This window comes from Dendrobates tinctorius, unplaced genomic scaffold (genome assembly GCF_039654945.1).
Source record: "Dendrobates tinctorius isolate UK_male_01 unplaced genomic scaffold, ASM3965494v1 ptg000039l, whole genome shotgun sequence".
Lineage (NCBI taxonomy): Eukaryota > Metazoa > Chordata > Amphibia > Anura > Dendrobatidae > Dendrobates > Dendrobates tinctorius.
The window spans coordinates 14496702-14517272 of NW_027361707.1; the positions used below are offsets into that span (position 1 = coordinate 14496702).

Here is a 20571-nt window from a genome sequence, read left to right on the forward strand (position 1 = left end):
CTGCTCCTGTGAACCTGTGTGGATATTCTGTTTCTCCGCTCTCAGAATTTCTGCTGCCTACACCGGTTTCCAGTATTCCTCCTGCTTCTGGCTGTTCGAGTTGCTCTCACCTGCATTTGTTGGACACGTAAGCTTATTGCTGCTTTGCTTTGCAATACCTGAGACTTCCTACCCAGGCCTCCCTGAATGAGTTACTATATTATTTGGACTGGCATATACAGTATATATCCAAGAACTTACTTGTTTTGAAGCATCCTCAGGTGTAATTGTGCTACACAGACTGCTCCGTTGATTACATTTTCCTCTGAGGTTACCTACAGACTTTGCTAAGTTGCATTCAATATCTACACTGTGTGTTCATAGACTTTGATGTTTTTCCTGTACCTGTTTGAAACACTGTGTAATATAATATAGATTTTACCACCTATAAAACTGTGTCCTGTAGTTATCTTGTTCCACGCAAACAGACTCCTGAGTCATCCATTATAATTATTACACAAGCTCATCTTTAGGGGCGGAGTAACAACATTTAATTAGTGTAAGATATTATTGAGGGAGAGGCTTTTTAATCAAAAAAGTAATTGTACAAAAGTAAGCAATCCGTTAACTATTTAAGGCATCGTACATTTAGAAGAAATTCAATCAAATTTGGAACCAATCAAGCCAGGCATGTCACTGGAAGCAAGGATCACCAAGCTACAACTTGCCTACTTTCGACACATCATAAAAAGACAGCAATCACTGGAGAAGGACATCATTGTCAGAAGATTAGAAGGAAGAAGGCGAAGAGGAAGTCAAGCAACTCGATGGCTTGATACTATCAAGATAATGATGGAGAAGACCCTGGTGGACCTATCTAGGCTACAAGATCAATCTTCCTATAGAGTGTTCATCCATCAAGTCGCCATGGCTCAGATCAAGCTAAGGGCCATTAAAAAAAAAGATAAAAAGAACATTTAGTAGTACTAGAGAATGGGGCACAATGAGATGTTTCTATGGGGTTATTCTTCATGACTTTTTAGAAAGAACCTATTTTACAGTATACGTCAAACAAGGAATAAGCAGAGTGCATTCTGTAAAAGATGGAAAATGGAACAGCAATATCTACAATAATAATCCAGGGTGTGAATCCAAACACAACCGCTTCCAATCCATTATCGTACTGCGGGCGACATCCAAAAGCTGGGGGTATCCAAAGCTGGAAGATAAAACTGTACGTGTTAGTACTGTATATATACAGTAGTACACAACTGTATTACGAAATTATAGTAGTTTGTGTCTAAAACAGCTCTCCTCCAGAAGGAAGAACATTGTGCCTATTTATCCAAGGGAGCTTTGCCCTAAGGAATCCTTATTAGCCACATCTCAACGAGGAGAGTACAAACCAAGAGGAAATGTGCCAACATCTGTTAGGGCTTGTGCATACAACCGTTTTTCTCGTACAAGTTCTCTCTGTGTTTTCATAACTAGAGCCAGTGCCAGAGAGAGTTGCCAAGGGTCCATCAGTAATGTTGACTCTGGTGGCCCACTGTTCAGCTACATGCAAATATCACATTGCCCTCATTCACAAATTTACCTATTTTTCTTTACAATAATAAACAGGGTAGTTGGCTAAATGAATGTTGAGATGATGACCTTGTCTAAACATAGTGAAATAAATGTATTGTGTCAACTACTTTCCATATAGGTGGAGTGGAGAGCCCACTCCTGCTTGGAGGCCCACCGGAGGATTCTCCTGTTCTCCTGTGGGCCAGTTTGAGCCTGGATAGTGCATATCATATTCTAAGGGGCTGTGCACATGTCCGTTTTTTCTTCTTGGACCAAGTGGCCTGCGTAAAAAATCAGAAACATGTTTGAATTTTATTCGTGTTGGATCAAAATTGACAACGCAAGTCAATTGGTCCATGAAAAAAAAGGGACGACATTCAGATGACATCTAAGTGCGGTCCAATTGTCACTGACTGACAGAATGGAGAAAGATGAAGAAACTTTTCTTTTCTATCTCCACGTCTGAGAAAATCTAATGCCTCTCTTATCAAACTATGACCAAAGTCTGATCACAATAATCAGACTGATTTTCTCAGCTGTGAACCGACCCTCAGATAGGGGGAAAGCTCACGATTGCTGTGCAGTTTAGGTTAAGAGTGTCCTATAGCTTTTTGGTTATATACCTATTTTAATGGCTGCTGAGAACTTCTCAATGCATTGATGCCATCGCTACAGTTGCAGTAACATATACCAAGCAATTTTGCATTGACATAATAACTCTATTCCAGAAGTACGTGTCATGGCGCTTTCGCCACATTCCCCCAAGGCCCGGGACCCCACACGTGACGTCACCTCTTCCTGTGCCGCGGCCGCTCCGGGAGTTGCCTTGAGTGCGCACACGCGCCTCTCGCAGTTAGCCCTATGGATGCGTGCTGTTGCTAGTGCGCACGCACACCTCTTACACTGGATCCTGTGGCTGCACGGCTATGCCCAGCACGCGTGCGTACCCTTCTCTGTCCTGTCTGCAGCCAAGCCATCATTGGTCATGGAGGACCTGACCCGGAAGTCTCCCAGCTCCTGCCCTATATCAGGCCGCCTCTTCCGTTGGGAGGTGCCTGATTATTGTTGTGCTTCCTTGCTAGGCCTGCTTGGTCTCTGCTCAGTCGCTCCCTGTATTCAGGTCCCCTGCCTTGTGCTTGGTACCGTACTCTGCTTTGTGCTCTGTGCCTGTACGCTGCCTCACGCTCGGTACCGTACTTTGCCTTGTGCTCTGTGCCTGAACTCTGCCATGAGAGATAAGTTCTATTGAGGTGATTTTATTTTAAGCCTCATGAGATATTGTTCTACATGTATTCTGTTGCTTAAATGTTGCATATGGTGCGTATTGTTTCCATGTGTAAATCTTTGAGGTGGATTTAGCCTCAGGATCTATTGGGTGATTAAAATCCCTGGCTTATTTGCAGCTGCTACACACATAATTTGGCATTCTATTCCTGTCATTTAAATGTGCAGTGTTTGTATCACTTTATGTGCTGGTCCTTAAATTTGGACAAATGTATTTTTATGTGTGCTGTTTATTATATATTGATCTCTCTGTAGATGTTTTTTCTTGGTATTTCTTTCATTTCTTTCTATGGGTCTGCCTATTGCAGCAGGTTAGTCTTTTTTGACTACGAGAAGTCTTATTTAAGCTGCATAAACCCGTACTCCGAGATAAGAATTGAGTTTCGATGGGTTTCTGCTACGAGATAAGTTTACAGCACTATAGCACTTTTTGCACGAGACAATAATTGTCTCTTCACTTTTGTGTTTTCGGTATTATAGCTGTGAGTGTGTTTATTTTTTGTGTCCCCCATTTTTGTATACGTAGGGTGGTCTAGGGTGTTACTAGGGACGCCGACGTTGATCGGGGGCGCCATATCGTCAACAACTACGGTGCCAACCTCTGCAGTTAGGAAGGGCCTCAATAAAGCTTATTAGGGTATGGCAGCTTTTTGCCCCAAGGTCTATAACTATATGCACGAGTAATATTGATTTTACTTATTTGGCTCTGATCTTTGACCCCCTGGGTATTTAGTTATTTCCACTATTATATGTTTTTAGTGATTGAATTAAAAGCTAATTTTTAGGGATTCTTTTGTGTTTTCAGGTTTTTTTCTTGATTATATAATCCTAAATATATTCTGTGGAGGTTTTGTTTGTGCTTATATTGCCATATACTTACGGAAATGTTACATAGAAACAAAGCAATGGTAACGTTTTTCAGGATTGCTTTCTTAAATCTTGGGCTTGAATCGGGAGGTTTATTATGCGTAGAAGTGCCTTCTTGCTTTGTGGCATTGTGGCTGTTGTGGTCTTTGAGATTTTGCATCTTGTCTTCGTTACCTTTCCTGAATTCTATACTTGCAGCAGAAGAGCTGCCGTCAGCTGCCAGTGCAGATATTTCCATGTGCGGTATCTTAGCACTTTTCTTGTCTTTTCGGTTTATGTATGTAACGATGAACAGGTTTTGTAGGCATTTCTCTAATATCATTAGTATGGAGTAGGGTAGAGTGCACCAGATATAAGTAGGGTGGCTACTAGTAAACATTATAGCAATAATCGAGCCCCATGATGTAATCCAAGATCCAGTGGCCGATCCCACCAGTAGACTTTCATCCAGCTTTACTGCTGGGCTTTTCTCTTTCACGGTGCGTATATTATCCAGCTTATATATCACAATGCCAATTACTGATACTATACACATGAAGCTTAGGACAGCGATGGCATATAAGTAGAAGATACACAAAGCAGACTCGCTTTTAATCTTAGATCGTCCGATATTCAGCAGGTATATTACCACGACAGCAATTGTTGCAGCTAGCACGGTGGCTCCTAAAAGGGTGCCAGGGACCACCCCTCGAAAATTAAGCTTCGATCTATGATGACAATGTCCAAGATTGTTTCCTATGTTCTTCCACAGTACGTACAGCATGGCCGAGGCTAAGATCTGATATTCAATGTTGAATGGGTAGATGTAATAGATTCCTTTCCTAAAGTTCTCACACAGATCCGTGCTACAGTTACACGATGGGTGGTCTATTTCTGTAAGTTAAAGGACATAAAATAAAATTGTGGTAAATATAAAGCTACTGATAAGCATATATATTACAATAGTATACATGGGATAAAGTCATTAAGGAGACCTACGACTGTGTGAAAAAAAAACATGAGACCGCAGACCAATAGCTTGCATGTAAATGGAGACAACTAAAATTTTCACTAGCATTAAGCAAAAAGATTGATAGCAGGGTGAAACATGCATTGAGGCACAGTGACACACAGCTGTGATCATGTAGTATTGTATGATCTGCTAAAATCTATAATAGATTAACCTTATTCATTCATTATGTGACTGTCACGACACCACTGTCGGATGACCTGGGACCAGGGGCTCCTTTTCAGACCCTAACACTAGGGGGTACCCTAGCTCGCCCTGTTTGCTCGGATACTTCAGATGGCGAAGATGCCAGGACATTGGCACTTGCCCTATCTCCTAAATTAGCCCTCTGTCTGTTCTCCTCCCTCACTCAGGGAGAAGGGAGCACTACTGTGCTCTGCAGTACACCAACCTGACAAACAGAGGGACAAAGACAAGGGTAAACTGAAAATTTCATGCACACAAAATATTCACTCACATATAACCTAGGAATACACCAGGGTGTGCAGGAAGAGGAAGAAACCAAAAATAGGAAAGGATAAGGAATTACCAAGAATACAAACCAAACAACAGTTGCTTATAACTCCTCCAGCACTCCTTCTCATACCAACTTCTATCCCTCCTTTAGTCATGCAGCAAAAAGCTAACTCTGACAAGGATTAGTAGTAGAGCACAGATTATATAGGGAAAAGGAGTGGCTAAACGAGCACAGCTGAGCACAGGGATTATAAACATGGCCGATTAACCCGTGTTCTGGTAGAAGAAATAAACATGTCTAATAAACCGGAGAAGTGCTTCTTCTCAGCGCCAAAGCAGGAGCAACCAGACGCTGCGGTCCTCTGGCTCCGCTTCGTCGCGGTAACCCCGTGACTGTGACATTGAGACACGATTGGATTATATTACTTTTTTGTCATCTTTAACAGCACTGACAGGTTATTTGTTTTTGCTTGTATTGCATTATTGGATGACATTGTTATTTGTTATGCGTGACACGTCCCAGTATTGTTGCTATTGGCTTGTGGCCTCTGCACCCCATTTGCATTGATTTTATGTTTACATATATGTGTTTTATAAAAATCTTTAAAAAATGATTTTCAATAAAGATATTTTTAGAGGGATTGTGCCACACTTATGTGTCTATGTCTTAGGGCAATGGGTTTTGTTTTAATATTCTTAGCAGAGTTGAGCAAAAAATATTTGCATGACCCTGATCCAGCATCCATGTCAGCAACGCATCCATACTGATGGTTCATGGGCCATGCCACTGGACTGCAAATCTCTTACTACCTACCTGCATCCCCATTGCCTTTTCTGATTAGTAGTCCCCTCAACACTTTATGTTGTGGTATACAGCTCACCAATATAGCACCATTATTTCCACAGTGCTTTACAGACATTATCATCACTGTCCCCATTGGGGCTCACAATCTATATTCCCTATCAGTATGTCTTTGGAGAGTGGGAGGAAACTGGAGGACACCCACACAAACACAAGAAGTATATACATGTTAGCCTTGGTAGGATATGACCCCAGAACCCCAAGAATATAGTGGACTACCAATGTGGCCGCTAGACCGGAGGTGGCAATTGGCCTGGCACTGGCTGCTCTGTGTGCACAGGACCTGTGATGAGGTCACAGGAGGGGAGGAGTCAGGGGTTACATGATCGGGGCCTCCATATGCGCAGGACTTTGTTGTGCTGGTTGTCAAGGTGCTGGATGATGGGAAGGTTATGTGTGGGGTCAGGAGGGGTTTACAGTGTGGATGTAGCAGAGCCGTGTGTGTGCGAGGTGTACGGAGCGGAGCCGAGTGTGTACAAGGTGTACGGAGCGAAGCTGTGTTTGTATGAGGTGTACAGAGCGGAGCCGTGTGTGTATAAGGTGTGCGGAGCCGTGTGTGTATGAGGTGTGCGGAGCGGAGCCGCATGTGTACAAGGTGTATGGAGCAGAGCCGTGTGTGTATGAGGTGTACGGAGCGGAGCCGTGTGTGTATGAGGTGTACGGAGCGGAGCCGTGTGTGTATGAGGTGTACGGAGCGGAGCCGTGTGTGTATGAGGTGTATGAAGCGGAGCCGTGTGTGTCTGAGGTGTACGGAGCGGAGCCGTGTGTATGAGGTGTACGAAGCGAAACCGTGTGTACGAGGTGTACGGAGCTGAGCTGCGTGTGTACAAGGTGTACGGAGTGGAGCCGTGTGTGTACGAGGTGTACAGAGCGGAGCCGTGTGTGTACGAGGTGTATGGAGCAAAGCCGCATGTGTACGAGGTGAGCGGAGGGTAGCCGCATGTGTATGAGGTGTGCGGAGCATAGCCACATGTGTACGAGGTGTACGGAGCGTGCGGCACCGCTCATTGGCTCAGCCGGCGGGGCGGGGGATTACTTACTTACATACCTACCTGACCGGGAGGAGCGTTGTCACGACGCTTCTCTTCTCACTGGAGACCAGGGGGCAGGAGTGCGGTGTCGGAATCGCGCATGCACATAGCACTATCCTGCCCCATTTTACTGAAAACACATTTGCAGTGTACCTTCAGCAATATGGCGCCGGACAGCGCGGTATGGGCATGCGCTTACTCCGGCGCTCCTCCCCCTGCCTCTGGCAGAAAGGGACAGCGCTGGAGCACAGGGAAGAAAGGTGAGTATGTTTTTGTTTTTATTTGTATGTGTGCAGTTTAATAGGGGTGAAAGGACCCTACATATCAGGATAGGGAGGTGAGATTAGCATGCATTTCAGGATAGGGGGTGAGGGGACCATGCATATCAGGATTGGTGGGTGAGAGGACCATGCATATCAGGATTGGGGGTGAGAGGACCATGCATACCAGGATAGGTGGGTGAGGGGACTATGCATATCAGGATTGGGGGTGAGAGGACCATGCATACCAGGATAGGGGGTGAGGGGACCATGCATATCAGGATTGGTGGGTGAGAGGACCATGCATATCAGGATTGGGGGTGAGAGGACCATGCATACCAGGATAGGGGGTGAGGGGACTATGCATATCAGGATTGGTGGGTGAGAGGACCATGCATATCAGGATTGGGGGTGAGAGGACCATGCATACCAGGATAGGTGGGTGAGGGGACCATGCATATCAGGATTGGGGGTGAGGGGACCATGCATATCAGGATTGGGGGGTGAGAGGGCCATGCATGCATTCAAATCCCGTGCGGCAACACTCATTGGCTCTGCTGGCAGGGCGGGGGATTTGAATCCCACGGCGCTCAGCCAATGAGTGGTGCTGCGCGGCTTTGGTGGGGGATTCAAATCCCGCACGGCACTGCTCATTGGCTCAGCCGGCGGGGTGGGGGATTAATATTCCCTGCCAAAGCCGCACGGCACCGCTCATTGGCTGAGCCGCCCGCCATCAGATGTTCATTTCACCACACTCCCGATGCAATAGTATCGGGCCTTTTTCTAGTCCTAGATATCGCTGAATGAAATATTCCATTTGCAAATTTTTATTCATTGCATAGTGGAATGTGTTCAGAACAATAAAACATAACAATTATTAATGTAAACCAAAATGGATATGTGGCGCCCCTGAGGGTTCAGTCGCCACAGAGGTACTGCACCTCCTCCTGAGGTGTTGTATCTCACTCTCCAGGTAAAATGGGGACACCTGACCAGACTCCAGAACCTGCACCCAGCACGGAAACCTTAGAACAGCAGAGCACCCTTTATGGCCCCTGTTCGTGGAGGGTGTTGGGAGGTGGGTGGAGCTAAGTTTGCATTAGAGAGGGGAAAGCTGACAGGAAATTAGGTCAGATCCCCAGAGAGGGATGGAGTGAGAGGACCTTTATGCAGCAGCCTCCTGTGAGCTGCAGCTGCTGGCAAGGAAATAGAGAAAGAGAAAGATCAGCTCTTCAGAAGAAAGATAGAAAAGGACGGAATGTAAGGAGGAGAGAGCTGGGGATTAGAGCAGAGCCCTTCCCTAAGTTTAATGCGCCAAAGGCCTGGCGCCGGTATCCGAGGCTGTGTGTGATACTAATGATCCTACAGCAGAAACCGGAGGAACAGAAGTTGTGACCACTTTATTCCCACCTAAGACTCGACAACACAGCAGTAATGTGTGTGAGCCGGGATATGAGTGTAAGGAGTCCCCAAAGTAGGCTGCAACTGCCTGTCATGAGGAACTTGAGTGTAATTCATGACTACAAGTACTTCAGATTAGCGCTAGTAAGGAGACGTTCAGAGAAGGCACATGGAAGGGAGTGCTGGAAGGGTGTACTCCATCTGCCTGGGAGTTGGCTGAGCCCCTCACCTGGAGGACATGGCTCTGAAGCGGGCACCTGTGGTGAACTCATTTTCTGGTCTGCCTCTGGTTTCTGGTGAGGGAGCTGGTTGTGCTGACAGAGGAGTTGTGAGTTCTCTTTCCAGGCTCCCTCTGGTGGTGGCAGGAGGTAGTGAAGCTGATCTAATTAACAGAGACCTACCACCTGATAATGAGGAAGAGGATTGAACATCTGGAGTCTCAGACTGGATTTAAGACAGCCGACTCCCTATTGCCATGCTGGTGATTTTTTCCTGCCTCCTGAGGTCTTAGTTTCCAGCTCAGTTCCTGCCTTCTCAAGCTAAGTTGTTATCTGCTTATGTTCACATTTGGTTTGGTCTATTCAGTTTTTTGTGTGGTCAGTCAGCCCCGGCTGGGGCTGTGCTGAATTTCCACTCTTATGTCATTGTATGTGCTAGTTTGCTTTTTGTCCCTTATTAGATTGGCCTCTTTTTGCTCTGTTCTCAGAATATGCCAGAGTGCTGATATAGTGACTTCAGGGGTTTTTTTGATATCAGAAGTGTTGGACATTTTTTGCAGGGCTTTTGGCGTGATTGCAGACAGTATCTTTCCTTTCCTGTCCTTTCTAGCTAGTGTGGGCCCCATCGTTTGCTCAGCCTATTTTCCTACCTGTGTTTGTGCTTTCATCTTGTCCCACCGTCAATACATGTGTGGGGGCTGTCTATTCCTTTGGGGTCTGCTCTGGGGCAGTTTAGATTTCCCCTTTTCTTTCTTTAGGCTTATTTAGTCCTCCGGCTGTGACGAGGCGTCTAGAATCATCGTAGGTACGCTCCACGGCTGCTGTTAGTTGTGTGGTTAGGATCAGGGGTCTGCAATCCACGTAGTTACCAACCTCTCTGGTTTTCTGTAACTTAGCTTGGTCTTGTTTACCTCCTCGGTGACCCATTCATAACAGGCACCTGTCTATGCCAGAAACGTGAGTAAAGCATTGGATCTACATTCAGCTGTGTCTCTGCCATCTTCCTGCGTCAACCCCTTCAGCACTGCCACATCTCTGTGCCTAAACACTACACCATCTACCTCAATATCTACTGCTGCCCTGGGACTACAGCTCTGCCTGTGGAGAGCTATTACATCTCTGCTGCATCCCACCATCTGTCCCAGAGGATCTGCACTGCAGCACTGGTCCTCTTCTGACCAGGTACCACAGGTGGCATCACAGACTTGTCTACACATAAACTTTATCCATTTCCGCTTATTTTACATGGACACCCAGGGCCACGGACCTGGTTACTGCCACCGCAACCCTTCCCCTTTAAGACAACAGCCCGGTACCGAGTAAAGGAACCCCACCTGCTCTGGGGGTGATCCAAATATCCCATGGAGGTCTGGATTTGGGATGATACTCAAAATCAAAGTGGAAAATCAAATTACAGGCTGATCCAACTTCAGTGGAAATGCCTCATGACAAGGAAAAGACGCTCAGTACTGTGTGTGGCCTCCACGTGCCTGAATGACCTCCCTACTGTACAACACCTGGGCATGCTCCTGATGAGGCGGCGGATGGTTTCCTGAGGGATCTCCTCCCAGACCGGGACTAAAGTATCCGCCAACACCTGGACAGTCTGTGGTGCAACGTGACGTTGGTGGATGGAGCGAGACATGATGTCTCAGATGTGCTCAGTCAGATTCAGATCTGGGGAATGGGCAGGCCTGTCCATAGCTTCAATGCCTTCATCTTGCAGGAACTGCTGACACACTCCAACTACATGAGGTCTGGTGTCCTGCATTAGGAGGAACCCAGGACCAACCGCACCAGCATATGGTCTCACAAGGGGTTTGAGGATCTTATCTCAGTACCTAATGACAGTCAGGCTACCTCTGGGGAGCACATGGAGGGCTGTGCGGCCCTCCAAAGAAATGTCACCCCACACCATTACTGACCCATTGCTAAACCGGTCATGCTGAAGTATGTTGCAACAGATCGCTCTCCACTGCATTTTCAGACTGTCACATCTGTCACATGTGCTCAATGTGAACCAGCTTTCATCTGTGAAGAGCACAGGGCGCCAGTGGCGATTTTGCCAATCCTGGTGTTTTGTGACAAAAGCCAAGCGTCCTGCACGGTGTTGGGCTGTGAGCACAACCACCATCTGTGGACATCGAGCACTCAGACCATCCTCATGGAGTTGGTATCTAACAGTTTGTGCAGACACATGCATGTGACGTTTTTCGGAAAAGGACGTCCGAGAGTGGACCCTCTGGGTCGCGGATCTGGAGCCCCGGGGGTCGAGCGCTCCAGGTGAAGACCGACCTCTATACAGGGATCGTTTGGGGCAAGACTACCGAGGACAGAACCGCGACAGCCGGTACCAGGAGGGGCGGCTCAAGGACAAGAGGCGCCCGTAGGCAGGAGTACTGGACTGAGAGGTAGAGGACCTAACAGGACTACAGGATGGGTAGACAGACAGGGAGCAGGTACTAGAGGGGAGAGGACCGGGAGGAAGCACACAAGGGGGTACCAGAAGGGAGAACAGAGCGGTCATGCAGGGTGAACGAACACTGGGAACAAGGATGCAGAGCCGGGGGCTGGAAGCCACGGGGAAGACAGACAGGAAACAGGCGGCACTATAGGAACCGGAAGGGGGCCAAAGCGCAGCGTGGCGAGCGCACAGCAACACTCAGGCGTCCTCTCCATAGAGAGCGCGCCAGAAATACCCTAGGGTCCGGAAGCGGGCGGTACGTGCCGCCCCCGGCGCCACCCCCCGTAGGCGGAAGAGGGGACGCTGGTGCGCGCGCGCGCCCTAAGGAAGGAGCGCGGTGCCGTGACAGGAGGGGAGGCAGAGCGTGGGAGCGCGCCGCGACGAGGACGCCGGTAGGAGGAGGTGGCGGCGGTTGCCGCTGGAGGAGGGGCGGGAGCGGGTGCAGCCGAGACCGCCGACATGACAGTACCCCCCTCTTTACATCCCCCCTTTCTGAGATTGGCCAGAAACTTCTTTAGTATTAGAGGAGCGTTGATATTCTTTTGAGGCTCCCAAGACCTCTCCTCAGGACCAAATCCCTTCCACTCAATGAGAAAGAAAGTCCTCCCCCTGACTCTCTTCATGGCTAAAATATCCTTTACTTCAAAGATGTCATCTGACCCAATAGGTAAAGGAGGGGCAATGAAGATCGGTTGGAACCGATTCAAAACTACAGGTTTCAAGAGCGACACGTGAAAGGCGTTAGGGACTCGGAGTGAAGCCGGCAACCTCAGTATGTAAGACACTTCATTGATGCGTTTTAGTACCTCGAAGGGACCGATGTAACGAGGACACAGCTTATAGGAAGGAACTTTCAAGCGGATGTGCTTGGTTGAGAGCCAGACCTTATCACCAGGGTGGTATGGGGGAAGGTCCCTCCGTCTCTTGTCTGCATGTCTTTTGATTCGGGCACTGGTCTTCACAAGAGCCTCTCTGGTCTCCTTCCAAATATTCAAAAATTCAGTGGCGAGGGCATCAGCTGCGGGAATTCCTGAAGAGGCGACAAAGGGTAGTGGAACACCAGGATTGCGACCAGAAACCACAAAGAACGGAGTTTTGGTGGTCGACTCACTGGGGTGGTTATTATGGGTGAATTCCGCCCAGGGTAGAAGAGAGACCCAGTTATCCTGGTGGGCATTGGAGAAGTGGCGCAGGTAAGTTGTTAGGTCCTGGTTAACCCGTTCTACCTGCCCATTGGTCTGCGGGTGATAGGCGGAGGAGAAGTCGAGGGACGTACCCATAAGCTGACATAGCGCCCTCCAGAAGCGAGAAGTAAATTGGACCCCTCGATCAGACACAATCCGTAGGGGAAGACCATGCAACCTGAAGATCTGATGGATGAAGATCTCGGCGAACTTCGGAGCAGAGGGCAGCCCGGCCAGGGGGATAAAATGAGCCATCTTAGAGAAGCGGTCCGCCACGACTAAGATGGTGGTGCAACCAGCTGAGCAGGGCAAGTCGGTTATAAAGTCCATGGCAATTTGCTGCCAAGGGGCCTTCGGCACCGGCAACGGATGGAGAAGACCGGAGGGCAGAGTTCTTGGAACCTTGTTCTGCGCACAGGTTGGGCAAGAGGCAACAAAATCTGCCACGTCTTGGCGAAGGGTGGCCCACCAGTAATAACGTGAGAGTAGCGATAGAGTCTTCTTGGACCCCACGTGCCCCGCAACCTTGGAGGAGTGCCCCCAGCGCAACACCTCCAGACGTTTATTTTGAGGCACGAAGGTCTTGCCTGGTGGAGGAGTAGAAAAGTTCATCGGGGCCACGGTGATCACTTTGGCAGGCTCGATAATATACGAGGGGTTCTCGTCCTCTTCTGGCGACTGTAGAGATCTGGAAAGTGCATCTGCTTTGGTGTTCTTATTACCGGGCCGGAAGTGAAGCTGGAAGTCGAATCGAGAAAAATACAAGGCCCATCTGGCTTGTCTGGAATTGAGCCTTTGGGCGGACTGCAGATAGGCCAAATTCTTGTGGTCCGTGAAGATGGTAAAGGGGTGCACAGCCCCCTCGAGCAGGTACCGCCACTCTTCCAGAGCCATCTTGATGGCCAGCAACTCCCGATCTCCGATGGAGTAGTTGCACTCTGCTGGGGAAAAGGACTTGGAAAAGAACCCGCAGGGAACCAGACGTCCAGGGGGAACTCCCTGGGAGAGGACCGCCCCAGCTCCGGTGGAAGAGGCGTCCACTTCAAGAACAAAAGGCCTACTGGCCACCGGCCGATGTAGGACCGGTGCTGCTGCAAAGGAGCGTTTCAGCGCCAGAAAGGCATCTTCCGCCTCGGAGGGCCAGTGATCAGGCTTAGTTCCTTTGCGAGTCAAGGCCGAGATAGGTTTGGTCAACAAGGAAAAATGCGGCACGAACTGTCGGTAATAATTCGCGAATCCGAGGAAACGCTGGATGGCTTTGATTCCGACAGGACGGGGCCACTTGAGTACCGCCGAGAGTTTCTCGGGATCCATCTTTAGACCGGAATCTGTGATGACATGACCCAAGAAGGGTAACGAGGTCTGCTCGAAGAGACACTTCTCAATCTTGGCGTAGAGGTGATTCTCCCGGAGACGGTGCAGGACCATGCGTACGCTTCTCCGATGGGAGGAAAGGTCAGGCGAGAAGATGAAGATATCGTCTAAATACAGTATTACGAAAGTGTACAGAAGGTCCCGAAACACCTCGTTAACGAACTCCTGGAAGACAGCTGGAGCATTGCAGAGACCAAACGGCATGACTAAATACTCATAATGACCATCACGGGTATTGAAGGCCGTCTTCCATTCGTCGCCTGCGCGAGTCCGGATCAAATTGTAGGCTCCCCGCAGGTCCAGCTTCGTTAAGATTCGAGCCCCTCTCAGCCGGTCGAAGAGTTCTGGGATAAGTGGAAGTGGGTATCGATTCTTAACTGTAATATTGTTCAGGCCCCGGTAGTCGATACATGGTCTAAGAGATCCGTCTTTCTTCCGAACAAAGAAGAAGCCTGCACCAGCTGGGGACGAGGACTTTCGGATGAACCCCTTCGCCAAGTTCTCCCGGATGTATTCAGTCATGGCCGAGGTCTCTGCTGGAGATAGGGGATACGTCCTCCCCCTGGGCGGAGTGGCTCCAGGAAGCAAGTTGATAGGGCAGTCATAGGCCCGATGCGGAGGCAGAGACTCCGCTTCTTTTTTACTGAAAACGTCGGCGTACGCGTAGTACGGTGCGGGGAGACCCGTGAGATTGGTCGGCGTAGGCAGGAGACGAGGATGGAGGACGGATTGCAAACAACGAGTGTGGCAGGATTGACCCCCAGCGGAGGATCTCCCCTGAGCGCCAGTCGACAACTGGCTCGTGCAGCCGAAGCCAGGGTAATCCGAGGAGGACAGCGTGAGACAATTTAGGCAGCACATAGAAGGCTATCTTTTCAAAATGAAGCGCTCCAATTTGTAAGTCCACTTCGGTCGTGATCCTGGTAACGAGCCCGGGAAGGGGTGTTCCATCGACGGAGGTGATAGCCCGTGGGTCTTTTAGGATAACCACCGGAATCTGAAGTTGGTCCACCTCTTGCTGCCGGATGAAATTGCCAGCCGCACCCGAGTCCACATACGCCTCCACAGATCTGCGCTCCCGTCCTGAAACAATTAAGGCTGAAAGGGTAAGAGGCAGAGAGGAATTATGATCACCTAGGGAGACCTCTCTTACCTGACCTAGGTGGAGGCGTTTCCCGGCCTCTCAGGACAAGTGCGGATGAAGTGATTAGCCCCACCACAGTACAGGCAGAGCCTGTTAGTCATCCTCTCTTTGCGACGCTGCTCAGTCAACCTGACCCGATCTACCTGCATGGGCTCGGGGACGCTGCTAGTAGAGGGAGCAGCAGAGCGTGGAATGGGCGCTTGATATAGCCTGAAGGGTCTGCGTTCTCTAACCGATTCCCGCGAGCGCTCCAAAAAACGGAGGTCTATGCGCGTAGCCAGGGCTATAAGGTCCTCCAGAGAGGTGGGGGTATCCCGACCGGCTAGCTCGTCTTTAATCTTGCTGGAAAGGCCTCTCCAGAAGGCACCCACAAGTGCCTCATTATTCCATCCGAGTTCTGACGACAACGTCCGAAAACGGATGGCGTACTGCCCCACAGTAAGCGACCCTTGGCGGAGATTAAAGAGAGCTTCTGTGGTAGAAGCAAAGCGGCCGGGTTCGTCAAACACCCTACGAAATGTTTCCAGGAAGTTCTGGATACTCGCTACGACGGGATCATCCCTCTCCCATAGAGGGTTCACCCAGGACAGGGCTTCTCCCTCGAGGTGGGATACTATGAACGCCACCTTGGCGCGATCCGTGGGATATTGTTGGGGCAACAGCTCGAAGTGCAGTCTGCACTGGTTTAAAAAGCCCCGACAAAGTTTAGGATCTCCACCATATCTGGGAGGCTTACCCAGGCGGGGGGGCGGGGAGGAGACGGCGTCCCTGGGAGGGTTAGAGACGACCGCAGCGGACTGCAAGGCAAGCAGTCGGTCATCGATGGACGCCATATACCCCAAAACGTGGGACTGGGCATCGCACTGCTGCGCGAGCTCCTGCTGCAGGCTGGCTAGGAGGGGAGCATGCCCGGGGTCAGAGGTCTGCATAGCGGACAAACGGGTGTCCATGGACTTCATAAAAGACATGATTCGGGCCTGATTTTCACGCAGGAACAACAGTTCCTTCTGCGTGGCAGCCGTGGCACCGGCGGGGTCCATGGCCTGAGTGTACTGTGACGTTTTTCAGAAAAGGACGTCCGAGAGTGGACCCTCTGGGTCGCGGATCTGGAGCCCCGGGGGTCGAGCGCTCCAGGTGAAGACCGACCCCTATACAGGGATCGTTTGGGGCAAGACTACCGAGGACAGAACCGCGACAGCCGGTACCAGGAGGGGCGGCTCAAGGACAAGAGGCGCCCATAGGCAGGAGTACTGGACTGAGAGGTAGAGGACCTAACAGGACTACAGGATGGGTAGACAGACAGGGAGCAGGTACTAGAGGGGAGAGGACCGGGAGGAAGCAAACAAGGGGGTACCAGAAGGGAGAACAGAGCGGTCATGCAGGGTGAACGAACACTGGGAACAAGGATGCAGAGCCGGGGGCTGGAAGCCACGGGGAAGACAGACAGGAAACAGCCGGCACTATAGGAACCGGAAGGGGGCCAAAGCGCAGCGTGGCGAGCGCACAGCAACACTCAGGCGTCCTCTGCATAGAGAGCGTGCCAAAAATACCCTAGGGTCCGGAAGCGGGCGGTACGTGCCGCCCCCGGCGCCACCCCCCGTAGGCGGAAGAGGGGACGCTGGTGCGCGCGCGTGCCCTAAGGAAGGAGCGCGGTGCCGTGACAGGAGGGGAGGCAGAGCGTGGGAGCGCGCCGCGACGAGGACGCCGGTAGGAGGAGGTGGCGGCGGTTGCCGCTGGAGGAGGGGCGGGAGCGGGTGCAGCCGAGACCGCCGACATGACAATGCATATTTGTGGCCTGCTGGAGGTCATTTTGCAGGGCTCTGGCAGTACTCCTCCTGTTCCTCCTTGCACAAAGGCGGAGGTTGCGGTCCTGCTGCTGGGTTGTTTCTCTCCTACGGCCCCCTCCACGTCTCCTGTTTTACTGGTCTGTCTCCTGGTAGCACCTTCAGCCTCTGGACACTACGCTGACAGAAACAGCAAATCTTCTTGCCACAGCTCGCATTGATGTGTCATCCTGGATGAGCTGCAGTACCTGTGCCACAAGTGTGAAAGCACAACCAACATTCAAAAGTGACCAAAACATCAGCCAGAAAGCATTGGTATTGAGATGTGGTTTGTGGTCCCCACCTGCAGAACCACTCCTTTATTGAGGGTGTCTTGATAATTGCCAATAATTTCCATCTGTTGTCTATTCCATTTGCACAACAGCATGTGAAATTGATTGTCAGTCAGTGTTGCTTCCTAAGTGGACAGCTTGATTTCACAGAAGATTTATTTACTTGGAGTTATATTCTGTTGTTTAAGTGTTATCTTTACTCTTTTGAGCAGTGTACATATATGTCTATCTCTCTCTCTCTGTATATATGTGTGTATATATATATATATATATATATATATATATATATGTATATATACAGCTCTGGCAAATATGAAGAGACCGCAAAATTTTCAGTTTGTCTGATTTTTCTCTTTATAGATATATTTTTGAGTAAAATGTAAATTGTTCTTTTAGTCTATAAACTTCTGACAACATGTCTTCGAATTTCCAAGCAATAAATTTTGTATTTTTTTTCTGACAAAGAAAAATGGTCAAAATTAAAAAAAAAACCAGTGCTTACAGACGTCAAATAATGCAAAGAAAACAAGTCTATAATCATTTAGAAACGACAATACTAATGTTTTAACTCAGGAAGAGTTCAGAAAACAATATTTTGTGGAATAACCATGATTTTTAATCACAGCTTTCATGCGTCTTGGCATGCTTTCCACCAGTCTTTCACACTGCTTTTGGGTGACCTTATGCCACTCCTGGTACAAAAATTTAAGCAGTTCTTCTTTGTTTGATGACTTGTGACTATCCATCTTCCTCTTGATTACATTTCAGAGGTTTTCAATGGGGATCAGGTCTGTAGATTGGGCTGGCCATGACAGGGATTTGATGTGGTGGTCCTTCATTCACACATTCATTGACCTAGCTGTGTGGCATGGCGCGTTGTACTGCTGGAAAAATCAGCCCTCAGAGTTGGTGAACATTGCCTGAGCAGAAGGAATCAACTGTTTTTCCAGGATAACCTTGTATGTGGCTTGATTCATACATCCTTCGCAAAGATTAACCTGCCCAATTCCAGCCTTGCTGAAGCATCCCCAGATCATCACCGATCCTCCACCCAATTTCACAGTGGGTGCAAGACACTGTGGCTTGTACGCCTCTCCAGGTCTCTGTCTAACCATTAGACAACCAGGTGTTGGGCAAAGCTGAAAATTAGACTCATCAGAGAAGATTACCTTACTCCAGTCCTCTATGGTTCAATCCTTATGGTCTTTGGCAAACTTTATCCTGGCTCTCCTTTGCTTCTCATTGATGAAAGGCTTTTTTTCTAGCTTTACATGACTTGTGCCCTGCCTCTAGGAGCCTGTTACAAACTGTTCTTGCCGTGCACTTCACCCCAGCTGCCATTTGCCATTCCTTTTGTAGGTCACTTGATGTCATCCTGCGAGTTGCCGAGTGACATTCGAATAAAATGACGGTCATCCCGGTCAGTGAAGAGTCGTTTTCGCCCTCTGCCAGTCTGTAGCTTTGTTGTCCCCAGTGTCTGCTGCTTAACTTTGCTGTAATGGACTACCATCTTAGAAATTTTAAGACTGGAGGCAACATGACGCTCACTGTATCCCTCTGCTAGTAAAGCCAGAATTGAGCCTTTTACTCACTCAAGAATTTTCTTTTCAGCTCCCTTGGCATGGTCAAAAGTTATTTTTTCATTCCTATTACTTTTGGGATATTACTAGCACTTGTTTTGCCATCCACCTTCTCCTATTGATAGAGGATTGTGAACACCACAGCAGGGTTTTTTATACTTTCCTTCATTAAATAAGATTTGTTTCAGGTGATCACCTAATTAGAAGTACATTAAGTAGAATGAGGTGTACTCTGGTTGGAATTCAGGAATTCAACTGACACTGGAATGGAATGGCTGTCGGACATGTAGAGAAACTGATTTTTATAAAATTTTGCAGTGGTCTCTTAATTTTTGCCAGAGTTTTATATATATATGTGTGTGTGACTTTTTTTTACATTACAACAATATGTTGCACCTATATCACAAAGCTGATTTACTTTGATTTCATTCAAATCTGCTAATCTTTATTCCTTTTTCCAAATCTGTTCTTTGTTGAATTTAAAAATCTTTCAACAAGAATTACAATTATAAAAAGAGAAAAATTAAAAATTCTTGAAAATTGGAAGGATTTTTAATAAGAGGTAAACTTCAAAGTTGTTTGTTTTAAAAAGCACTTTACAATTTTACCCATTTAATACAACACAACCCCTTTATCCCTTTCTCGATATATGATGAGTATCTTATGTCGTGTCCATGACTGCAAGGAAAAAGTCACTGCTCCCCAAAAAGCAACATTGCTGCCAATCAGCAGTTTTCTAAGCATCACCTGCACAAGTTAGAAGGTTATTGGAACATTGTTTTGCGCATGGATGAGACCAAAATAGAAGTGTCACGTTTGGAGAAGGTAAAACGCTGCATTACAGGTTAAAAACCTCATACCAAGTGTGAAACATGGTGGTAGCATCCTGGATTGGGCCTGTTTTGCTGCATCTGGGACAGGACAACTTGCCATAGTTAATAGAGCAGTGAATTTAAAATTTTATCAGCAAATGGTTAAAGAAGAATAACAGTAACATTTTGGAATGGCTAAGTTAACATCCTGATTTTTAGTCCTATGGAAATGTTATGAAATGACATGAAAACAAACAGTTTATGGAAGAAAATCCACCAACATAACATAGTTGAAGATATTTTGTAGGAAGTAAAGGGCGGCTACAATTCCACGAAGCAAAACTAATCAACAATGACCAGAAATTGCTGCAAAAGGGGATTACAACAGATATTGAAAGTAAAGGTTCACATACTTTTGCCACTCACAGACATGTATTGGACATTTTTCCTGTTTTAAAAAAATGACAAATTCTATGTAGTTAAGTAGGAAGGAGGAGCAGATGGAATTGGGAAGGACATTACTTGGAGAACAGACAACCCATAGCACTTGACTCCTCCAGAAGAAGGCACAGCATCGAAACGCGCGTTAGGGTTTCTATCGTTGCACCACAACTAAGGTAATGAGGTATTTCTCTATTCTACCCTTAAATAATTGGTAGATTTCCCAGTCTTTCCTAGTTGTGGTGCACTGCATCTACTGTACTGGATGTTTCATATTATATTTTTATTTTTGGCCAAATAACATTTTTGGAATTTTAATCTTTTTTGTACTCAGTAAATATTTGTTTATATTACACCCGTTCATCATGCATTTCTTCCTCCTTTGTTATGACATTCCTTTGGTGTGGAACCATACTAAGTAGTAGTATTAGATGGTACAACACTATTCTTAGATTGCTTATGTAGACTTTAGATACTTCATGTACCTTGACGAATTGTTTTCATTGGTATCCACAGCATT

General features: G+C 47.9%; 1 protein-coding gene across 1 annotated transcript in view; it reads right to left on the minus strand.

Moving 5' to 3' along the window:
* Positions 1–455: 455 nt before the first annotated feature.
* Positions 456–20571, minus strand: part of LOC141088609 (proton channel OTOP1-like) — a 66011-nt gene continuing 45895 nt past the window's right edge. Inside the window, exons 5-6 of the mRNA XM_073574752.1 lie at positions 3713–4572; positions 456–1198 (exon numbers count right to left, since the gene is read on the minus strand). Of these exons, the coding sequence (XP_073430853.1) occupies positions 1019–1198; positions 3713–4572 (1040 nt within the window). The 3' untranslated portion in view covers positions 456–1018. The remainder of the gene's footprint in view (positions 1199–3712; positions 4573–20571) is intronic.